The following is a 23,721-nucleotide window of genomic DNA, read 5'->3' as shown; positions in this document are numbered from 1 at the left end:
CCCCCCCTCTATGGACGCAGCCTAAGGGTGGAGTATGGTCCAGCTGCTCAGCTCAGCCCATTGCGGTTTGAGGGTGTGGATGTTGGGGAGCGTTGGCATGGAATTGTGGTCTTGATAAGTGAAAGCCAGCCCTCCCTGTGATCCGCATGACTCATGTTGCATGAGATGCTGACACCATGTAGGCGACTAGTCTTGCTTCTACGTGGTTTTTATGCATTACGCAGAATCGGTCTGGTTGATATGTTTTGTCAAGTGTTAGAAATTGTCTTGAAGTAAAATCCTTGTCTATATTTGGTCTGGTTTTCATGTGGTTGCCAAAGACAAGTTCTTTTTGTGTAACGCTTCAGTCATTATTTATGTACAAGACTGTTTTGTCCTGGAAGGTTAACAGGAATGTGACACTAATTCATCACTTGAATTAACAATGCTTTCAAAATCTTAATCTTAAATTGGGGAAGGGAGTTTAGTTTCCACAAAAGACAAAAAAAAAAAATGTTGTTATAAAGCCAGTTGTAGATATTAAACTGGTGCACACGTCATTTGGTTCTTAACGATATCATAGGTGGGCACTTTAACTCCTTGAGTAGCACCAAAAGTCTAATAAAGCCTTGTAGGTCCGCCTGGCTTGGAAATCTTCAACTCTCTCATTCAATGTGAATAAAAGAAGTGAATCCATTAGTCCTATAACTTCAGAAATGGTCATTGTACATCCTCTTACTGCACAGACCAGTGTAGCGATTGTGTTTGATAGGCTGATACGAATACCCTTTTCACAGAGCAAATCGGAGGGGTATGTGGATTTATAGCACATATACAAGTGTAGGGTGCAAAGGAAATTGATTAACACACATTCCCAGCTAGCTCAAACTCCTACACCCACCACATCATGAATATATATTTGTCAAAAAAGAGCGCTACTGGACGTGGCAAATGTATACAACAAAAGACAGGGGTGCCCAATGCTACATCCAATTGACAAAACATATATGGTAATAAGAACAAAGTACAAATACTTCAATAATAAATAATTACTTGGTTATTTAGTTAAACCCTTTGGCCAAAGCGTTAGTCTGCATAGCAAACGTCAAGGTATAACCAAATGAATGCAGGTCCTACACTACACGGTGAACCCTTCCCTTTACCTCTGTATGAGGAGAAAGAACCATAGTAGGTCCTGTTCTTGCAGCAAAGTGAAAAGACCTCCCAAGTTAAAGAGGTGAGGAGGAGTGAGCTCTGGGGGGAGGTGCCACCTACCTCCATACAACTGTTACCAGTCAGAAATTGTAAAGGAAATTGCCATGTTGATTGTGTGGGAGAATCCTCCAATTAACTTACTTTGTAGCAAACCAATAACTATTTCCCCAGGGAGTGGGGTGTATAACAGACATTGTGGGTGGGAAGACCTGAAAATGAAACGCCACTTTTTTTTTTCCCTACAGAAATGTTGACTGCATTGTTTGTTTTTTTCATGTATCCTGTGTAGATGTGAAGAAAGATTGGTCGGATCATGCGCTATGGTGGGAAAAGAAGAAAACGTGGCTTTTGAAAACGCATTGGACCTTGGACAAATATGGCATACAGGCAGATGCCAGACTGCAATTTACCCCTCAGCACAAACAGCTAAGGCTGCAGCTTCCTAACATGAAGTATGTGAAGGTGAAGGTAAACTTCTCAGACCGAGTCTTCAAAGCCGTCTCCGACATCTGCAAGACATTCAGTAAGTAGCCAGGAAAATCCAGCCTCTCCCTTTGAAATGCACCAAGTTGCTATAGTTCTTGATATTTTGATAGATTAGCAACGTGATGTTTATAGCCTGTGTAGTGTCAATAAGAGCGGTAGGAGTCCAAATGACGTTAAGTTGCAAAAAGTGTCGCATCCAAGTGATCGCTGATTCGGTTTAGGATCAGTGATAACCTTGCGTGGAATAAGTGACTCACGGGGAAATAACCTGATACGGCGTGATTTTTAATGTTTATTTTTTTTCTTATAGCGCTGACAGTATATGCTGTGCTTTTGGTGCAATTTGCAGTCCCTGTCTTGTAGAGATTACAGTCCAGTGTTGGTGCCAGTCACAAGGAGATTGAGTGACCTTGACCAAGGACAATAGGATTCGATCCTGGCTAACCCGCCTTAAAAGTAGCAACATTACCACTGAATAGCGACATTGTATTAATCCCATTGTCTTTCAAGTTGGTATATTGTAAATGTCCCCCCACGCCCCGCCCCCAATAATAATGATGCTTGCCCTGCACACCGTGCGAAAGTAGTGCGCCTATTGGATTATTTGGTGCTGCACTCCATCCTGCGTGGCAGGAACCCCTTGGAACTGTCACCAATACAAAGCTGTATATTTCACAAAAGAGGGTGAACAGACACAAAGTGCAAAGGTCTACTTGGACCATTTGGTATTTGACGCAACAAGGTCCACGGTGTTTCAGGGTACAGAAGTCCCTTCAGGTCCAACCGGACCATTGTGCACCTCGTGTTCTTGTAAAAGTCTACCATATTTGTCTCATTGCACAGAACGAGAAATGAAAACCTATAGTATTAAACGTGGTTGTCCTTTTTTTTAATGAATTTTAACTCTTTTTGTGATTTTTGACTGGTTTATTTAAAACAGGGGTGGCCAGCTCTAGTCCTCAAGGGCCACTAACAAGTCAGGATATCCCTGCTTCAGCACAGGTGGGTCAGTCAAAGACCGAGCTACTGATTGAGCCACCTGTGCGGAAGCTGGGATATCCTGAAAACTTGACCCGTTGGTGGCCATTGAGGACTAGTTGTCCACCCATGGTTTAAATTCTGATTTTATATGCATGTAAAAATCCTCAGACCACTGACACCAATTTTATTTCAAGCCTAATGCTTTCTTATACCTCGGTGAAACATGGGCAAACAGCAAACACATGTCGTCTTGTGCAAATAAACTCTGCATGCAAAACATATAGTGTCTGGCACTGATAGTACATTTATTGCCATGTTGCCACGTCCCCTGGCATGACCGTCACGCCAATGTCTGAGCTGAATAAATAAACATTAACCGCGTCACTGCCGACAGGCGCAGAAGTTGGATTAGCTTTGAATTGAAGTTGCCTAACCATTATCTTACATTTTTAACGTGAAACAAAACTGTCAAAACAGCAGTGTCCTCTGCATTATTATTGTTTGTAAAGCAACAACATATTCCGTAGCGCAGTACAATAGGGGTGCAGAGTGACATCAATGACATAAACTGAATCTCATACAAATAAGGACAAACCGATACAGAAGATAACGGGGGGCCTGCTCCTGAGAGCTTACACTCTACAGGGAATAAGGGGCAATGTTGTAACAGAAGGTAAAGTTGCTGCTCATTGTGGGATGGCGTGTGCCTCAGGGTGGGGTATGGTCTAGCTGCACTGCTGGTCCCATTAAGGTTTGTGGGTGGGGGTGTTAGGGGGTGTTGGATAGCATAGAGTTTGGTCCAGCAGCACAGCTGGTACCACTACGGTTAGAGGGCGGTGGGGGGAGAGGGGTGGATGTCAGGCATTTAGCAGATTACTCACCTTTTTATTTATTTTTATTTTTTAAGGAAAGCCTTTGAGGAAGTTTTTAAATGTCTGGTATGTGGTAGGGAATTCCAGAGAGAGGGGGGGGTACCCCTAGAGTCTTGTCTTGTAGGCTTGAGAGAGAGGAGGTAATGAGGCAGGAGGAAAGGCTGATGTCATGGGCAGAACGGAGGGGGCATTTAGGGATATATTTGGGGATGAGGGTGGAGATGTAAGGAGGGGCGGTGTTGTCGAGAGCTTTATAAGTCCGAACAAGGGTTTATATTTAAATCTAGAGGCTATTGGAAGCCATTAGCATATTGCTCTTTATTCGCAGATTCCAGCTAGATTTGCACTAAACTTTGTGAACTAACCCACGTAGAAAAATACCGTTGGCACAGGGGTGGCTAACACCAGTCCTCGAGCCACCAACAGGTCGGCTTTTAAGGATATCCATGCTTCAGCACAGGTGGCTGGCTCATCATTGATGGAGGCACCAGTGCTGAAGAAGAGATCCTAAAAACCTGACCTGTTGGTGGCCCTTGGGTACTGGCGTTGGCCACTTCTGCTCTAGCACAATGATGGGGTTTCTCTTTTTTCCCCCCTTTCAGATCTTCCCTGCATGCTTAATGGATTGATTAGTGGTGCTGTCAAACGGGTTAAGTGCAGGGAGGGAGCGGGGAGTCTTCAGGCTTGTAAAATAAACTCTTGTATGTCATTTTGCAGCAGCACAGCACACACTGCCTTCATAAATGTAAATGAACAAAAGCAGAACATGCTTACTAATGCTAAGGTCATGGACGGGTGACCTGTGGGCTGGACACAACTCCCTTTGCTCTGAAGCTCATTTCTGGAAGTATGTTGGCTTTCGTCTGTATTGATTCAGTGGATGGCTGAAGAAAGATGGTTGGGGTAATTTATTTAAAAAGTGAAAGCCTTGTAATGCTGTTACTGTTGGGTTACTTCATTACAATTCAAGTCTTTTACTGATCAAGGTCTTCTGAAGGGTCTTTCTAATGAGCTGGTTTCAATATAGCTAATTGTGTGTAACTGCACTGCAGCCCTGTGTCTTAAATAGTATAGTGGCCACTTTGTTTAAACTGAAGAGCTGCCTCTCGGTGTGGACTGGAAGAATGTAAACCCTTTGACAGAAGCTGTTTGTTGGTAACAATATCCACACTATTAAGTGACCTTTTGTAATTCCTGGAACAATTGGAAAGAGACACTTTTATCTAAATTTTTTGCATTCCAGTCCCCAAGAAATGGAGTTGCTACATTTAATCTCAAGTGTGCTTCTTTTGTACAGCATGTTCCAGAGGTGAAAAGTCTCTAGCAAATATCTCTCTGCAATCCTTGCATACCGAACATATGTAAATTGATTTACTTGGCACTCAAAGCGCAAAAATAATGCAATTCCCGTTAATAAAAAATGTAATGCAGAACACTTTTGCTAACCAAACAATATGGAATTCCTCCCCAAAACATTTGGAAGTTTGCAGTTGAAGGGGCTTCCCTAATTGGTTGCAGGAGACCCTATTTCCCCTAAAGCAGGGGGTAAAATCTTCCAAAATATTCAGCTAAGCATTAGGACGGTTTGGGAATAGTGTCCCACATAAGGTAGGCGATTAGGTAGAGTATTTATTTTGAATTTTTTTTTTTTAATGGTTGCTAAAAGGGATTTCAAAATACTTACCTGATTGCTACTACCATGAGTTCACTCGGGTCGTGGAATAAACTGCCTCTTGAAAGCCTGGATCTTATAATTGCTGTAATATGGCCATAGGTCAGTTTTGGCCTTTGATGTGGAGTACAACAGAGAAATGCATTAATAGCTAATGCGCGCTATTTAAAAGCCAGCATTGGATTTTTTGGTTCCTGGTCACAATGTTGTGGGTACTTCTATACTACACTGTACCACTAAACCGGTTTCAAATATTTTATAGGAGCAGAATACTAATTACACTTGCCTGACGACCAATAAATACTTCTTGCCTTTTCCACGAAGGGTGGTCTTAGTAAGACAGTGCTGGCTTCACCAGCAAGACCCCTGGGTTACTTACACTGGCTCAATTTGTCGAAAGACGGATTGTTTTTCTCTCTCTTTTCATTTTCCTATTTGTATACAATTAATGGATGTGCCATCACTTCTAATGTGTTTGGGAAATGGTTGAAAGCAATAGTTGAAATTTAGATTCTCTAAATTGAGGTATTGACTGTCCTTATAAAAGGGCTAATTCACTATAGTAATGGTTATTGAAAAGGCAATGCCAACAAAAGCGGTTTCATTGTTTGCAGACATAATCATGTATGCAGGAAGCCGTGTATTTAAAAGTTCCTATATAGTAATATTTTTAACGTGTTTATTTGGCCAATGTAAAATCTGTCTCCTATCCAAGTAGATCATGTATCTCTATAGGGAGAAGATTGTATATGTTTAAAAAGGGGGTTTAAAACATAATATTTTAAGAATGTTTAACACCTTTCGCGACCAGAATTGTCTGTCTACATTGCACTGCAGACCCCCATAGGAGGACATGTTAACATTTAGGAATACAGAAGTGGAAAACAATGTCTGATTTCTTCTCTGTTTGCTTACATTTTAATGCAGTGCTTTATTGATGAACACTTTAGGAATCGAGTTGAGATTTCATCCCTGAATGATTCGGTTTTCTGTAATGACAAACTCCTAGCACAGTGCACAAATCTACCATTCTGTATCATTAGAGGCTCTGCAGTGTTCTCGGGTTACATTATTTTTGATGATATGTCTCTCCGATCCATTACATGTCTGTTTACAACACACATCTCCACAATGTTTCCTGACAGTTTTGTCCCAGTGGGATAACTTCCCTTAAACATGATTTATCAGAAATTGCAAGCTCCGTATAAAGCTCCTCTAATGCAAACTGTTCTTTTTACAATCTCAGTATTCATTAACTGTACCCTGTAAATAATTTTTTTTTCTCTACAACAACATATTTTAGGCCTCGGGCATGGTCGGCGCTGAGGCACGCTTACGCTTACCAGTGAGTCCCTGCAGCCGCAATGAGAGCGGCTTTAGCAGGGGCTCGCGCACGCTTCCGCAAGCGTGCGGAAGCATAGGTCTTAGACAAAAATTTAGTTTCAAGCGCTCGCCGGAGCGCAGGGCCGGTCACGTGAGCGGTTCGCCCAATGAGGGCGAACCAGCTCCGTGATGTCACTGGCCCGCCCCCCCAACACGCCCCCGGATGGCGCGCTAACCAAGGCCAGGGAAAGCACCCGCTTTCCCTCAGCCTGAGCGCGCCTCCGCACGGCTGCTGCAACCCTGGATGCAGCCTTAGATGTAGTAAAAAATAAAGATTTCTAATCATTCTGGATATTGTTTTAATAGTCTGTAGACAGATTGGGTGTGTGGGGACCATTTCTAGCAAATTTTAAAATAAAACATAATTAAATCATAAAATGGGGTCATCAGTTTTCACCCAAAAAGCATCTTTCTGTGTAGGCTTCTGAGCCTGGAGAATGAGTAGCAGAACTGCGGAATCTTAACATCAACACCGTCCCCGCCACCTCCATTGATGGGACATAATTGGGAGGTGTGTTGTGTTCAGCGTGTGTACAAATGTGTATGTATATTATCTGTCAGTCATTCTATATGTATCACTGAAAAAGCCATGTGCTTTGCACTTTGTACCTTTTTATAACTAGTTGAGTAGCGTTGCCATCTGGTAGTATTTAAACCCCTGGAATTAGTTTTTGCCTTGGCGACAGGAGCTAGACGGCACACTTGCCTGGACTCAATCAATAACACACTTTTTGTGACTAAGCAGTCCTAGACCTGATACTCATGGTGCGAGGTGATGGATATCTATATATCTATATATCTATATCTTTACTATTACTTATGCTGGTGATTTTTTTTCCAGGGCTCAGTCACTTTGGACTCATTTAGGTAAATCCCTGAGCGCGTGATAAATTTACAGCTATAACGGTGTCAGTGATGTGGACGTACACGTGGATATAAGATCTTATTTCTCCTCTGCTCTGGCTATGTACCTGTTGGGAGGAGGGGGGAGATATTGTGGAACTCTCATTGATCCTCCTATCACAAATCAAAGGTTAATTAGGGTTACCACTCACATGGCTACCAATGGCACCTGATTTTAGCGAATTCGAAACCTGTTAAACTTTGAAGCTGCATCAATGGAAAGCTCTGGAACGAAAACCCTTGTTTCCTTATCGCTGCTCTTGATGTACAAAAGCAGTGGGATAATACAGTATTTGTGCCATTAAAACTTAAAGGTCAAAACCCATATAGTCGGCCAGTTTAATTTCTTAGAGGCCTCTGAAGGGGGAAGTGTCCGTGTTTTTTGTGACCCGTGTCCCACTGTCCCACTGTCCTTATGGGAGAACTAATAAGGATATGGTGGGGGGGGCGGGGGGACGACTCTGGCTGTTCAAGCACTCGCTCATTACACAGCGACATCGCGCAGAAGGGAGCAGGCAGAGGAAATCACACCCTCCCAAGTCTAACTTACAAAAAAAAATAGGAAAAATACTCATAGGTGTCAAACTCGGGTACAAAACGGTATTGGTTACCCAGATGGGACCCCTCAACTGGTCAATGGAATTAGCTCACTTTGGTTCTAGGAGGGATTGCCCCTTTTTAAGGAACTTTCTAAAGAAGACATTTCTAAGAAAATAGAAATAGTACACTTGTAAATTAAGATACCCATAGTCTTTAAATGATTGTTTTCCCGTCATATTGGCACAGTTGATCATTCTATATAGCCCACTGCAGTCCTCAGGGGCCACCAACAGGTCAGATTTACCGGATAACTTTGCGATGACTGAGCCACCTGTGCTGAAGCAGGAACTGATTGCGGCACCCTTGATTTTATCCCTTTGAGCTACGTCCTGGTTTGTTTCCTTGTACACGGTCAATGTGATAACTTTAGAGCTATAATCACATTTTCAGTAAGAATTGTCCTGATGAAGGTGTCCGGTTCAATCCGCAAATTAAGACAAGGTTTCGCCACCATTTTTGTATTTTCTGTAGCGGGCCCCAATTAGTAATTTTGTTTTTGGCAGGATAGGAGTTTATCGATCTTCAAACAGATAACCGTAGGGACGATATAGGCACAGTTATGAAGATGAGCCATAATTCATGTACTATTTCAAGGGTCTGTGCCGTAAGGAGCCTGATAAGCTTGCACTTATTGGTGAAGGGGGCCAGTTGTGTTTTAATTGAAATTCTTTATAGACCTAACTTGTTTGTATTCTGTAAACTTCTCTTCCTACATTCCTCCCTTCTCTAGATATCTTGATTTTCCTGTTCCTAAACTGTGTGTGTGTGTGTGTGTGTGTTTTCACTCCCTCTGGAGCTCACTGTTCCCTTTTTGACTTAATTGGTTCAAATACACAATTACATACAGCCTTCAAATCTCCATTCTCTCATCTGTCCTAAACTGCATAACCAAAAGTAATCTGCTTTCCCCTTAAAAGGATGCAAAACCTTTTCACAACTCTGTAACGTTTGGCCTTGGAAAGGACAGACCGTCCATAAATTATTGTGCTGCCAGTATAAATATTTTAACATTTTAAAGCCGCTTCTCATTCAAACCCCTGTTTTTGTTTCTTAAATCCCATCTATAGTATTAGATAATGCTGCTTTTCTTCACTTGATGCCCTTTTCCATGGTTTTTAATGCATTAACCTTGGGTTGCTATAGCAACTATTTAGGAAGCCACACCACTTCCTCCTTTGAAATTGGCGGCCATGTTGCGTGCCCAGGGAAACAGAATCTTCGCCTCCCGATCGGCAGCTTGGATAACGGCATCGCCGTAAATGTAATGAACGTCTGCATTTCTTAAAACAAGCAGAAATGGGCAAGAGGCAATGCCCTCTGTGTTCTTCACTTCTGACCCAGCAAACGAGATGCTTTGTAACATGTCCGCTGTAATAGGTCAAAGATCAGACTACTTTTTTTCAACAGTGCTGTGAATACTAATTGGAGAGGGCCTGCATGTGTATCAGCTGTTATTTCTTTTGGTAATTCCCAAATCTCACTGTTGGATGCTACTGGTTTCCTCTGGGGAATTTGCAAGATCGGACAATGTGTGTGTGTGTGTGTGTGTGTGTGTGTGTGTGTGTGTGTGTGTGTGTGTGTGTGTGTGTGTGAATGGTTCCATTTGGTGCAAATGTAGCTGTGGCCAAGTTTGCATTCGGCCGGAATGCTGAAATTTGGCTTTTAACCCTTTTGGGTGCCCTTGGGACGTAGCTACGACGTCATGGGTTTCCAGCACCCTGGGTGCCCCTAGTAGCTTCGTCCATAAAACCCTGCTAGTTTTTATTAGGGGAGATCAAGGACGCGATCTGCACGGAAAGGTGGGGGGGGGGTGAGTTCTCCCCTTCCGTCAGTGACGGACGCGGTCCCTGGATCGTTACTCGAAGCGGGGTCGGAGAGGCGCCTCCGATGCTCAAAGGGTTAAAATAACTCTCGCACCCAGTTCATTACCGTTCGGTACAAGTAGGTTCTGACATCTTCGCTGGTAGATGGACAGTTTGGGGGTCAGTGCTCCTTTTTTTCGTAGTAAAAGAATTGAGATGCACAATAAATCTGTAGAGTTCCCAAAAAGAACGATTCCTGTGATGGGAGGAACATTGAGTTCATGTCTCTACTGCAGGGCTGTGCCACTCCAGAACTCAAGCCCGACCCAACAGGTCAGGTTTTCAGCATATCATTGCTTCAGCACAGGTGGCTCAATCAGTGGCTGACTTTGACTGAGCCTCTGAGCCACCTGTGCTGAAGCAAGGATATCCTGAAAACCTGATCTGTTTGGGTGGGGGCTTGATTTCTGGGGTGGCGCACCCCTGCTGTATTGTACGTTTGTGTAACCCAACGCAATGTTAAATGTGACCGGTTTCCAACTTCTAATATATCTGGTATAAAGAAATTGGATACTGTGCTGGCTCGGGGAAAGGCTTCATTGAGACTGAACGCTGCATATGTAAAGTAGATTGCTTTATCTAGGCAGAAAAAAAATAGCAGCGCACTGCCAAGGGAGCCAGGCTGTGTAAAAATGAAAAATGTATTGAAAATAAAGCATCACCCAAAGGAGGTGTAGGACCCCCTACGCGTTTCGCACACTGTGCTTTATCAAGGAGAACTCCTACTCGTTGATAAAACACATTAGTGTGCGAAACGCGTAGGAGGTCCAACACCTACTTTGGGTGATGCTTTATTTTCAATTCATTTTTATACAGCCTGGCTCCCTTGGCAGAGCACTGGTATTTTTTTTTTGTTTCTATCTGGATATCTCTACCAGCGGCTGGATACGCCACAATTTACAGTCATTGAGGCTCTAGGAGTGGGTAAGATCTCCGATTCATTATTTACCTAAGAAGAAAGTTAATCTGGATTCATTGTGAGTTATACTGTTCTTTCCAGTAGTTGCTCATTTTACCTCCAATGAGGTCACAGCAAGGTTTTTATTTTTCATTTTTGACTGTTACCTTCAGGAGGGTTTATCATTGTTCTACACTGGATACTCACATATCACCATACCTACTCCATGCAAGAGTTTAACCCATATATTGTATTCATTGATATTCTTGATTGTATTCTGGAACTATGGGAACACCCATTCTCCTCGTATTCTGAACTGCTTTATCTAGGCAGCAGTTCCATCATTATTATTATTTTCTCCCCATTTTCTACTTTAATACATTGTACACTTCTCTCATTACATGTGTTTTAAGCACAAACTATCTATTTATAATATGGTTAATGTATAATATGTCTTTGCCCGTTTTTAAGATGTGTTATATGTTTACAGAAATGAAGGGGACAAATAGATATAATAAAGGTTGAATATGTAAAAAAAAAGTCCATCTTTTTGTGTAGATATCAGGCACCCAGAAGAGCTTTCGCTGCTCAGGAAACCAAGAGATCCTTCCAAGAAAAAAAAGAAAAAGATTGATGACCAATGTGAAGATAACATTCTTGAACTTGAGGGTCCTTTGCTCACACCCGGATCTGGTGAGTTTACAATCAATTACGCCATTCTACTGACCACATTACAATATTTCCCTCCCCCGTCCTCTCTCAAAGGCAGTAACTAGTCTATTATGCAGTCAATCCAGATCCAACAGCGTTTAAGAATACAGTTTTAATATAGCCAGGTTTTCTTATACTTCAGAACTACATTTATTACTTTGCTCCGTCTTTATGATGATGGTTAATGACGTTACCAGGGTTGCCACTTTCGGCTGAATGATAAGCCGAAGACATTTTTTTTTTAATTTCAATTTTTTTATTTATATATTTAACGGTCTTGCCGTCAATGGATCAGCGATGTCAAATGGCGTTGCTTTGCCATGAGATGTCACGTTGTCATGGAACCGCAGGGCGTCCTGGCAACGCGGCACCATTTGAAGTCAGTGAAGACTTCAGGGGCGCGCTCCTCCGCAGCCGCCCTGCTTTGCTCCCGCCGTCCATCTCCTCTGACTGTGGCCATGCACCACTCTGGCGATCCTCTGTCCTCTTCTGCCGTCGGTCCCCAGTTTGCACACCTCACCCAGAGATTTTAAATGTGAACCTGTGGCCTGGAGATTGGTTAACGAAACCCGTCTCAGACTCAAACCCGGAGTGGTGGCAACCCTGCATGTTAATTTTTAGTAAGGCCAAAACAGTGGGGATTTGTACATGTGAAAGCTCCGAACTACATTTTAAATGCAATTCCAAACTCCAATGAAAAAAATAATAATAATTTATTGTGAAGGATAGGAACTAAAAATAAGTTCCTGGCTATGAGGGTATGAAACGCAGAAGACATTGTTCAAGTACAGAGCTATATACAGGCATACCCTGCATTAACGTACGCAATGGGTCCAGAGCATGTATGTGAAGCGAAAATGTGGGGAGCCGATATTGCTATTCAGGACGTGCTGACAAGCGCATGCGCAAGCCGCCCTTTGCCTATTGGGTGAGGGGAATCAGCGCGTCACTACTACGGCGGTCCGTAGGGCAGAATAAGTGAGCGTACGGACACGGGTATGGGGCTATTGAAAATATGTCTTTACTCGCGAGTGTACTTAAAGTGGGTGTCCTTAAACCCGGGTATGCCTGTAGTATTAAATCAAGGGCGTTGTGTTTTTGGTTTCTTTGTGAGCTTACAGATAAATAAGGAGTATTTGTAACGGAAGCATGTGTGAGACACTGCAAACCATGTTTGTATACCACCTTATAGTGCATACATCTTCTTCTTTTTACCTTTAATTTGCTTTGCAAACAAAAACAGAAAGGCCAGCGCAACATTCAAAGTGACACAACATATAGTACAATACTTCAGTGCTTATCTGCTCATGAGTAAGGGTCATTTAGTTAAACCCTTTGGCCAAAAGGTTATAAGCCTGCAGCCACTTCACGGCATGACCAATCTGCAGGTCCTAACACTACCTGGCACAATTCTCATGTACCTCTCTTTTCTGCTGGAGGGAGAAAGACCATACTGGGTCTGTGATACACAGGATCATGATAAAACCTGCTAATTGGAAAGTGGGGGGCTTTAATTTGCTTTGCATTCATCCAGTGGGATCTCCTATTTTGTATTGCAGAAAAGTGCTAAGAACTGTGAGTGCCTAGTTTTGTCCTTGTATGTACTACCCAATTATACAGTGCACCCAGGCAAGGTACGGCTATTAGTGGAGTGTCGCTGCTCTTTCTTCATGTATAAAGGGGGGGGGGGGGGGGAAGAAGAGTGGGGTGAACGAAAGGGTTAGGCACCCACAGATTCTGTGTAACAATGTTTTCTGGGGTCAGGGAAGGAAACTTGTTAAGTTACTTAGTGAGATTAATGCTGCATTATGATTTCCTATTGAATAGGTTATTGGTTGTGTGTTCCAGCTTTAACATGTTTACTCTCTATGCATGTAGAAGCACCACGGTTCCACTACCTTGAACGTGCTACTTTTTAGATCTGTCCTTCCGTCTTCTGCTGTCTTCCTCTTGCTGTCTCATTTCCTCTCTTTCCTCCTCTCTCTAGGCACTGATGTTCTTTACATCGGCCCAATGAAAGGTGAGTTCTGTATCAGGGCTTCTGCTTTGCGTGTTTATTTTCCGCCTTTTTTTTTTCTAAACTTTAACTTTTATTTTAACACTACTTTGCTGGCTTCTGAAGCATGCAGGAAACGTTGGTTGTGGATAGGACATGATTACTGGAAAATATTGTGAGAAATCACAAAAGTTTTTTTTTATTTTTTATTTCCATTAGGAAGTATATATTCAAGCCCTGGTCTGTACAGCAAGACCATGACTCCAACATATGACTCGCGGGATGGAAGCCCTCTGTCCCCTACATCAGCCTGGTTTGGAGATAGTGCTTTGTCGGAAGGAAATCCTGGTATTCTTGCTGTCAGCCAACCAATCACATCTCCAGATGTTCTAGCAAAAATGTACAAGCCACAATCCCTCCTTGACAAAGCCAAAATAAACCAAGGGTAATTAGTTTCCAAGAGCTATACAAAGCTGTGCCTTTCTCTCTGCATATGGGACAATGTATATGTTGAGTACTTATCGCCTCTCTGTTTTACAGATGGCTGGATTCCTCAAGATCTCTCATGGAACAAGCTGTGAAAGAAAATGACGCCTTACTACTTAGATTTAAATATCACAGCTTTTTCGATTTGAATCCCAAGGTAATAAACTCCCCCCCTCCCCCCTTCCCTCCCCCCCCTCCCCCCTTCCCTCCCCCCCCTCCCCCCTTCCCTCCCCCCCCTGCTTATGGTAGTCGTGCATGTTAAAGTTGTTGGGATTATGTTGGTGGGATGTCTAGTTCCAAAAGTTCCAGATGTGAGTTTTTGTTGGGATTTTTTCCCCTGTGTCATGGACTTGATGTCCAAGTGAATGTTTATAATATGCCAAAATGATAAGTTAAAGTCTTGTTTGTGTTATGGGCTTGCCCTGGTAAGGCAGCAGTATAATTCGGTGGGGTGTATGACGGCACACTTTCTGCAAGTTAAATCGTTCTTTGTACCCTCCCAAGAATTCTAGCTGCTCCCGGGTCCTCCTGAAGGTTTCAGATACTGCTATAGACCCTTCTGTTTGTTATCACTACAGTTAAACATGTGTAGCCCTTTTTCTGACGCTCCCAAAGGAACTACTGGTCGCTGTACAACACCTGCGGCTCCAGGAGATCTGAGCCTCCGCTAGCTGGGAGCCTGGGGTAACACTCATACACTTACTTAGCGCAGCGCCTCCACTTACCCAGGATCCCCGTGATGTGAGATTCCCCTGGGCAAGAAATGCATACACACACATGTAATGCAAACAACTTTACTGTATTAACGATAATGCAGAGTAACCTTATCACTCTATAATGCCACAGGTAACCTTAGTGGCCCAGCCTCTCTCATCAGGAGTAACGTGTCCGTCCCCTCACCACGTGCCCCACACACCGTGTCCATGTATGATACTATATGGTATAGGCTCAGTCTTGTAACCACTCGCTCAGTGTTCCTACAAAGAGTTTAGCCTAAGGCGGGATCAGCGCCTGATGACCGGTGTTGGTGCACTTGATGATATGGTACCTGCCGAGCCCTCCAGTGCTCGGATCTGCAACTGCTTCACAAAGGATCCGTAGAGTTCCGGCCCGACATCCAGGATCCACCGTCCGGGGAGACCCCACCAAGATGGCCTCTGCAGCCGCAACGAAGAGCAGCGCCCAACCTTCTGCACGGGTGCGCAGCGTCAATGGAGCCCCTATCTGACTCCGTGAACTAACGTGACACTCGCTATACTATAGGCCGTCCCTACAGCACAGCAACCTTGAATGGCTTTAGGGGAAACTCCTAGGGCCTGCGGGGCAGCCTATCCTATGCAGGTGGGTCACTGACCCCTTGCACCCACACTACCTCTGCCGTACCCACCTTGGTCCCCTCTGGCTAACTTCTCCCTAACCTCTGCAGCAAACACACTGCACACACACTCAGCCTGCAGCAACCCACTGCACTGCACACACTGTGCCTACTTGTCAGCGCTCACAGCACTACCAGCCGTGACACTGACAAGACTGCACCCTCACACACCTAAGAGCAGAGTCCCTAACCTATGAGCCCTCCCTCAGTACCTACCCCCTACCCTGGTGGGGATTGGGGCCTGCCTGGGATCTGGGGAATTACCTTACCTGGTGTAGGAGCCACTTGCTCCCTACACCCTTCCTCCTGCTCCCAGCTTCAACTGCCTGCTCCAAAGCCCACGAAATGTATCTATATGCTCCCCAGGGAATCCTGGGCCCTTATGCCTCCTGGTGCCTGCCTCCCTATGCCTCCTGGGAGTTGTAGTCCCGTGGAGGCTGCTATAGCATTGGGGCCGCGTGCGCGCTTCTCCTGCGCATGCGCGAGTCTCTAAGGGCCGCCGCGACTCCCTGACTGTCCCTGCGCATGCGCGATCACTCATACGCTCGCGCAACCTGTCATGGCGGCCCCCGCTAGCCGGGTGTGCCGCCGGGACTCTGAGCGCTCCCTGCACTGGCCCCCACCTTCGTGTTGTGCAGGCGGGTCCGTCGCTGCCTCCGGCGGCACACGCGATCCCTCGGCACTCTGCAAAGGGGCCCTCAGGAGGAAAATAGACCAGGGCTACACATGGAAAAACCTGTCTACAGTGGTCTGTATGCTTGGGGTCTTAAGATTGAAGTCTATTTAAGATTTCAACAAAATGCAGATACCATTTTATAGAGTTTGATTTACATACTGACCACATTGTTTTTACTCATATGGGCAGTTTCATTGTGCAAACATGGGTTGCAGGAATAACCCAATACCTTTTCTATTAGGAAGGACAGAGATGTAATGTGGTTTTTAGTGACGCCCTACTAGTACATTTAATTTTTATGAAGCACATTGTCTGGTTGTAAAACATGGGATTTGCAACAAATGGCAGAGTAATATCTTTTTGATCTGCGTATAATTAAACCTACCCTTCAAACTCTGTATCTGATTACTTTTTGTAGTATGACGCCATCAGAATCAACCAGCTGTTTGAGCAAGCTAAATGGGCCATCCTCCTGGAGGAAATAGAGTGCACGGAAGAGGAAATGATGATGTTTGCCGCTTTGCAGGTATATATGAGAGTTTCCATTTGGGTTTATCAGCTTGAGTTCTTAAAATAAATGCAAGATTTGAACATGTTAAATACATCCTGCAACTTCTGTTTTATACGGAGGAGAAACAACAATTGTTTCCTTTTGTAGTGTTCTTGGTTCTGCTGATCTAATTAAGGTTCTTGTGCTCTGTAAGGCGCTACCTCACCTCTCATGAAATGTGGGTTGGTTATTTGTGGACATAAGGTTACTGAACTCTTCCTGGCAGCGAGTCCATTGCACATCTGAGAATAATCCTGGACTTTGTTGTGCTGTTTAGAACACTGTTTTTCCATCGGCTGAAATGTGACTTCGTACACAACCATTTCTATGCAATTCCCTGTGGCTGTGTGTGGCTGTGTGTGGGTGTTGTAATGTTATTTATTTACCTTTTTTTTAAAAATCCGTGTGACTTGAAGACTTTAATCTCATCCGGAGACTTGCGCTAGAAGCCACATTGTATCCACCCCCCTGGGACGTTTGGTTATTCTTCTGACTTTGCTCAGGGGCAGCTCCCTGATGGCCGCCAATGTATTCCTGTCCCTTTTCACATCCGGGGGGGACAGAGGGGTGGGAGGTGGGGGTAGGGAGATCTATTGCTGTTTCTTTATGAAGCATCTGTAATTAAGTCAACCCTTTTGTTTGCTGATTTAGGCTTGCTGTCAGGTGAGTGAATCAACATTGTTACAACACCAATTTTATTCATCGTTCTGCCCTTTTATAAATTGTATTCTTATTAATGCTGTATTCGCTCGCTCAACATGGGAGCAAAGCCACGCGCCTCAGCAGTGTGGAAATTACTGTCTTTTTTTTTTTTGCTGTAACTTGGAATAAATATATATATACACTGAGTTAAGTTATGGTGAGTAAAAAAAAGTGACAAAAACCCTCCACAGCTATATATATATATCTATATCTATATCTATATCCACAATTATTAATGTTATGGTGGGTAAAAAAGTGACAAACTCTCCACAGTAAAGCATAAAGCAACTGTAAATATTACTGTATGTTCATTTGCATGTCTTAGACAGGTCTGTAACCCTGTCTTTCCCCATTATCGCCCGGCACACAGCACTTCCACTGCAGCAAGGGATTCTGGGAAATGACATGCAAATGAGCACACAGTGCCACCTTTTGTCTCAAGCTCGTATTACACAAGCAAATCCTCAAGCCAATGCATGCTGTTTTAAACACAGCTTTTAGACAGAGGCTGGGATGAGATGCAAAGCCAGTAAACCCTAAATCCCTTGCTGCAGTGGAAGCGCTGTAGGCTGGTCCATAATGCGGAAAGATAGGGTTGCAGACCTATCTAAAACATGCAAATGAACATACAGTAATATTTACAGTTGCGCTATATATATATATATATATATATATATATATATATATATATATATATATATATATATGTGTGTGTGTGTGTGTGTGTGTGTGTGTGTGTGTGTGTGTGTGCTCATTTGCATGTCATTTCCCAGAATCCCTTGCTGCAGTGGAAGTGCTGTTTGCTGGGTGATAATGGTGAAAGGCGGGGTTGCAGACCTGCCTAAGACATGCAGATGAGCATACAGTTGTATTTACATTTATATATATATATATATATATATATATATACTAGCTGAGAGACCCGGCGTTGCCCGTGAGTTAAATTTCCCGCTAGGAAAAGGCGAGGGGGGGGAGGGACAGTGGACAGGAGGAGGGGAGGGACAGTGGACAGGAGGAGGGGAGGGACAGTGGACAGGAGGGGGGGAGGGACAGGAGGAGGGAGGGGTGGACAGTGGACGGGAGGGGGGGGACGACAGTGGACGGGAGGGGGGGGGGACAGTGGACGGGAGGGGGGGGGGGGACAGTGGACGGGAGGGGGGGGGGACAGTGGACGGGAAGGGGGGGGACAGTGGACGGGACGGGGGGGGACAGTGGACGGGACGGCGGGGGGACAGTGGACGGGACCCCCCCCATGCGTAGCTCCGGAGTGTCTGACACACACACAGTGACTCACACACACACGAGACACACACACACGAGACACACACATAGCGTAACACACATAGTGTAACACAAACACACACACAGTGTAACACACACACACAGTGTAACACACACACAGTGTAACACACACACACAGTGTTACACACACACACACACAGTGAGACACACACACACACACACACACGTCACCTCGAGGGAGGAAGGGGGTCCTTCCGGCCGCCGCCATCTTAGGCGCCCCGCGTGGCATCTGCAGGCTGCCTGCCCACTGCCTGTCGGAGCACCGAGGGGGAGGTTAGGGGAGCACCGGGGGGGAGGTGAGTGGAGCACCGGGGGGGAGCTGAGCGGGGAGCTGAGCGGAGCACCGGGGGGGAGGTGAGTGGGGAGCTGAGCGGAGCACTCCCTCGCGAGGGAGGAAGGGGGTCCTTCCGGCCGCCGCCATCTTAGGCGCCCCGCGTGGCATCTGCAGGCTGCCTGCCCACTGCCTGTCGGAGCACCGGATGGGAGGTGAGTGGAGCACCGGGGGGGAGGTGAGCGGAGCACCGGGGGGGAAGCTGAGCGGGGAGCTGAGCAGAGCACCGGGGAGGAGCTGAGCGGAGCACCGGGGGGAGAGCTGAGCGGGGAACTGAGCGGAGCACCGGGGGGGGAGGTGAGTGTGATGGGGGGTGGGAGAGGACAGAGAGAGAGGTGTGTGTGTGTGGGTCGTCACTCCGCCTCAGGCCAATCAGAGGTGCGGGGGCGGGTGGGCCAAGGGACCAATGAGATTTCCCCTAGGGACACAGGAAGATGCAGACAGGCATACAGTGCTTTCACAAATATATAATTATATATATATATATATATATATATATATTATACTGCATTTCTTCTTGCCATTTTTGTATACATGACATTTAATTTGTTCCGGTTCCTAACAGCTGCTATACTGTAACTCTAAGATGTTTTGTAGATTTCACTTTTTGAATGGGGAAGTGGTTTCCACTTGAGCCTGCTTACCTTCCCATGACCCTTATTCCAAAAAAATGCTAGTGCCGGAAGGTGGGCACATAAGGATATTCATTAGTGTCCCTGGGATCACTAGGCAAAATAAGATGGTGTCAGACCTGACTAATCATGGAAGCTGGTACTGGGCTGTTGTGTACCCTAAGGAATTATGACTCAAGCTTCAGAGGCTCGTATGTCTGTATGTTCCTAGTAACCCAGTGTCTGGGAATGCAAGACGCCCATCCGTTGGGATACTACAGGACTTGTAAACCTTACACCCATAGTACCAGTCTGCTTCATAAATCTCCTTTGGTGTATGAAATATGATAACTGATTTACATGTAGAGCTAGTGTGTCATCTGGTAGACGTTTTAGCCCCTTCCAGTTCCAGAAGGACCAACCACCATTCTTGACTGTGTTTCAGCGCCCGCACCCCAGCACTGAAGTAGTCCGTCCATGAGTATTGCATTGCAGGTCCTTGAATCAGCAAGTGTTAAATGTCCATATAAAAAGGAGGCGAGTGCAATATAAACAACTTCATCCTTAGACATGACACAGCTGGCTTTTGTTTCTTTAAGGAAAACTGCACGTTTGTGACTTTGAGCATCTTTTCCATCAGTATATTTTCCAGGCAGATACAGCTGGTCAGTGACCAAGTTCCGTCGGAAACCATTCATTGCCGAGATCTGTGTATCTAGAAGTTGGTCATGAGAATGTCTATAAGCCTGGTGTCTTGCTGAGACGTTGTCTTTCTAGTACAGAACATAATGTTTAAACTGCACAGACCGTGCTGCTTTTATTTACACCTTAATGAGTTTCTTTCAGCATTGAATTGGGGATCATTCATCAGTTTTATTAGTACTTCCATGTGGTGAAGACTAGAGTACTTGTATAACTTTTTTGAAAGTGTGTGTGTGTGTGTGTGTGTGTGTGTGTGTGTGTGTGTGTGTGTGTGTGTGTGTGTGTGTGTGTGTGTGTGTGTGTGCTATATATAGATAGATATAATTTGTCATCTGTTTACGAACAGAAATTCTTTAGCAAAAGAATGCAACAGGACCAGGTTAACTATCTACAATATCTAAGCTGCTAAAAGCAAATATTGTGCTATAATAAAAGCATAGCACTTGTTTCACTTGGGCCCTTATACAATATGCTGTATGGCAGACTTGCATATGCTGGGATCGGCATAATTGCACATAATCAAGGATTATTTTAGGAATAGAGCACTATATATCGCGATTATTATCTTGCCTAGGACGGTCTGTGCCTGTGTGACCATATAATATGGTGGGGGGCAGCTGGGCCTTTGTAGAATCCTCCTGGATCTAGATTCTCGCCTACAAACGATGAGCCAATTCATCAGGACTGCTCCTAGTAACACCGTTGTAGCATTTAACATTTTCTTGGCAAAGGAAATAACATAATCTGAACATTTGTTCCCCCAGCAGATTAAACGCAAACACTTCCTGTGTGCGCGTGTTCTCATCTTCCATTAATGGTAATAACTTTTTCATATAGTGCTTTTCTTCCAATGGAACTCAACGCGCTACATAATTACATTTATCGTGTGCGGTGCACGGCACAGAGGGACCAGTAGGATTTTTACAGAGACAGATGTTGCAATGCGAGGCACAGGGAGATAGTGATTTGCTCAACGTCACGAGGAGCTGGTGCCGGGATTTGAACCAGGTTCCCCTGATTCGAACGCGGTTACTCACTGAGCCACTCCTTCTCCTTAATCACACAACTTGCCCATACGGGCGTATTCTGCCATCATGGGTCTTTTGAAGATTAAAATCCGTGCCATAATATAATCCTTATTCTGCGTTTCACGTCACACGATCTTGCAAAGTTTTCATCGTTGAAAACCTTTCACATACAAAAAAAGCTGTTGCCCTTTTCGTATTCTGGACCCCATTTCCAGTGGCGTTTTCTGCTTCCTATTAATCCTCCCTACATGGCTGCTAGCCCGGCCCCATTCAGTATTCTGCACACAACCGCTAAGGAACCGGTGTATCTGTGTTTCAGAGTAACCGATCTGCAGGCTGGAAAAAGCTTAGTTGTAGACGACCCCTTCTGTTCAATACATCGCTGACCCCTTTGGCAGCAAAGGGGTAAAGGATTTGTGCATTTATTTGAAACTGGGTCATTACACTTCATGCCGTTATGTTTTGTAACAACTGCCCTTTGAGATTCTGCCCCTGTTTCTCACCAGTGCCTGGTGAGCTGCTCTCCGCTAGTTTTGTTTGTCTGGGATGTCAAGGATGCATGTTTCTATCTTCAGGGTAGATGGCAGATAAATGATGGGGATTCACCAATATCCTGGAACTGGTGGGAGATAAAGTTTCTGGTTGTGACATCTGTATCTCGTTTGTTGCTGGAACTCTGGGCTAGAACGGGGAGAAGCTGATCAGCTTGTTCGAGTGACGGCTTTTTCCATAGAGCTGTGCAGACTACAAAATCCGAACACAAAGTGCCTTGTGTTTGGGGCGAGGCGGTCCGGATTTGGGCCTGGGGGGGGGGGGGGGGAGATTACTTTTCATCTGATTGACCTTTTCATAAAGACTTTACTCTTGTATGGGTAATTGCTGTGCTGCACAAAGGGCAATCTAGTAAAACTTTTTTGAGTGTATAAAATAATATTTCAAAATGTTGTATGGCTGAGAATTTGTGCTGCAGAGTTTGTGGTGGTTGTTTTTTTTTTCCCTTGGAGGGTGGGGGGGAGGGAGGGAGGGTATACACATTTTTGGGGAGGAAGTTACCATTTTTCTACCTATTCACAGAATCCTTTTATGTCTTGATTTCCTGGTGTGGTGTAATGTTCAGGGGATGGCAGCAAGCTGTTTATATATATTTTCGGGTGTTAAAATGGCAATCCCACTAAGTTGAAAAAATAAAAGCAATGCATTTAAAGCAACAATATATATATATATTTAAATAATTGGAACCAGGGGTTCTTGGAGTTCAACTGGGCTACTTTCACCTCCAGGTGCCCCCAAGTTACTGACAGAATTACCACGTTGGTTGCCGGTGATCCCCTTTTGGCGTGCGGACCCTGGCCAGCGTGAGCCCTGGCAGCCAACGCGGTAAATATCACTGAAAATCGCATGGTCCAGCCGCGTCCTCCCTGGTTCCAATAAAACAAACGCATAAAAGAACAATCCTGTGCGTTACTACATTAAGGCTGAAATGATTCATGTGACTGATTCATGTTCGCGTTGGAGCAGCCCACAACACAAGTAATTGGAACTAATAACAGTGATGCATTTAAAAGTACTTTTAGTTTTGTCTTTGTGGGGCAGTACTTTTTCGAAGGGTCATGTGTTTTTATATGCCAAAAAATGCTGTGCTTGTGCAGCCCCAGTATCCTTAGCCTTCCCCTACAAACGTTCTAATAACTCCTTGAGAAAGCACCTGTTTGGTACAAAACGCGGGAGGAGATTTTATTTTTTTGTGTTGCACAGTATTTTTTAAATAGGTCAAACTATTATTTATTTATTTATTTCTGTTTTCAAATACCTGGTGAGTTCCTCTTCCTTGGGGTTCACGTCTGCTACCGGTACGCTTCCCCCCCACCCCCCCTTCTACTATATCTAATATTTATCCATATTCTGCATGGTGAGAAGTACATAAACCGTTATCAATGTATCTACTTTTCTTGCAGTGTTGAATAGGGGCCTTGGATGTATAACCCTTGCCGAACTTTGTGACTGTCACTTGATGATTTATTTTAGCTTTGGTAATGAATGTCATCTCTTGGATTTGTGTAAAAAAAAAATAAAGACATACTGTGTGTAATGTGGAGTGCGAATCCATTATTACTTTCCAATACGTTCTTCTTATTTTTTAAAGTACCACATCAACAAGTTATCCATCATGTCATCCGAAAACCACTTCAACAACAGTGACAAAGAGGTTGATGAGGTTGACGCTGCCCTTTCAGACCTGGAGATCACTTTGGAAGGAGGCAAAACATCAACAGTTCTGGTAGGAACCGTTCTGCTCAGCCCTGCGCTATAAGACCATGTGGAAGATGCATCAATGTACAGAATGAACATAAGGGTTGGCTTTGTTCTCTTGCCCCCCGTTTAGGCTTGTGGTGATATCAT

General features: G+C 44.5%; 2 protein-coding genes across 5 annotated transcripts in view; both read left to right on the top strand.

Moving 5' to 3' along the window:
• LOC142503114 (galectin-3-like) overlaps positions 1-23,721 on the top strand; it is a 506,920-nt gene that overhangs the window by 335,400 nt on the left and 147,799 nt on the right. The gene's annotated exons all lie outside the window — the stretch shown is intronic.
• FERMT2 (FERM domain containing kindlin 2) overlaps positions 1-23,721 on the top strand; it is a 76,062-nt gene that overhangs the window by 33,578 nt on the left and 18,763 nt on the right. For 2 of the 4 annotated variants that reach the window (XM_075615115.1, XM_075615116.1), the window contains exons 3-9: positions 1,484-1,717; positions 11,410-11,544; positions 13,550-13,582; positions 13,778-14,003; positions 14,099-14,201; positions 16,514-16,621; positions 23,465-23,599. In XM_075615115.1, coding sequence (XP_075471230.1) covers positions 1,484-1,717; positions 11,410-11,544; positions 13,550-13,582; positions 13,778-14,003; positions 14,099-14,201; positions 16,514-16,621; positions 23,465-23,599 — 974 coding nt within the window. The remainder of the gene's footprint in view (positions 1-1,483; positions 1,718-11,409; positions 11,545-13,549; positions 13,583-13,777; positions 14,004-14,098; positions 14,202-16,513; positions 16,622-23,464; positions 23,600-23,721) is intronic. The other 2 variants (XM_075615118.1, XM_075615119.1) reach the window with 1 other exon arrangement.

Source organism: Ascaphus truei, chromosome 9 (genome assembly GCF_040206685.1).
Source record: "Ascaphus truei isolate aAscTru1 chromosome 9, aAscTru1.hap1, whole genome shotgun sequence".
NCBI classification, from domain to species: Eukaryota; Metazoa; Chordata; class Amphibia; order Anura; family Ascaphidae; genus Ascaphus; species Ascaphus truei.
This window is presented reverse-complemented; position numbering and strand designations above follow the sequence as displayed.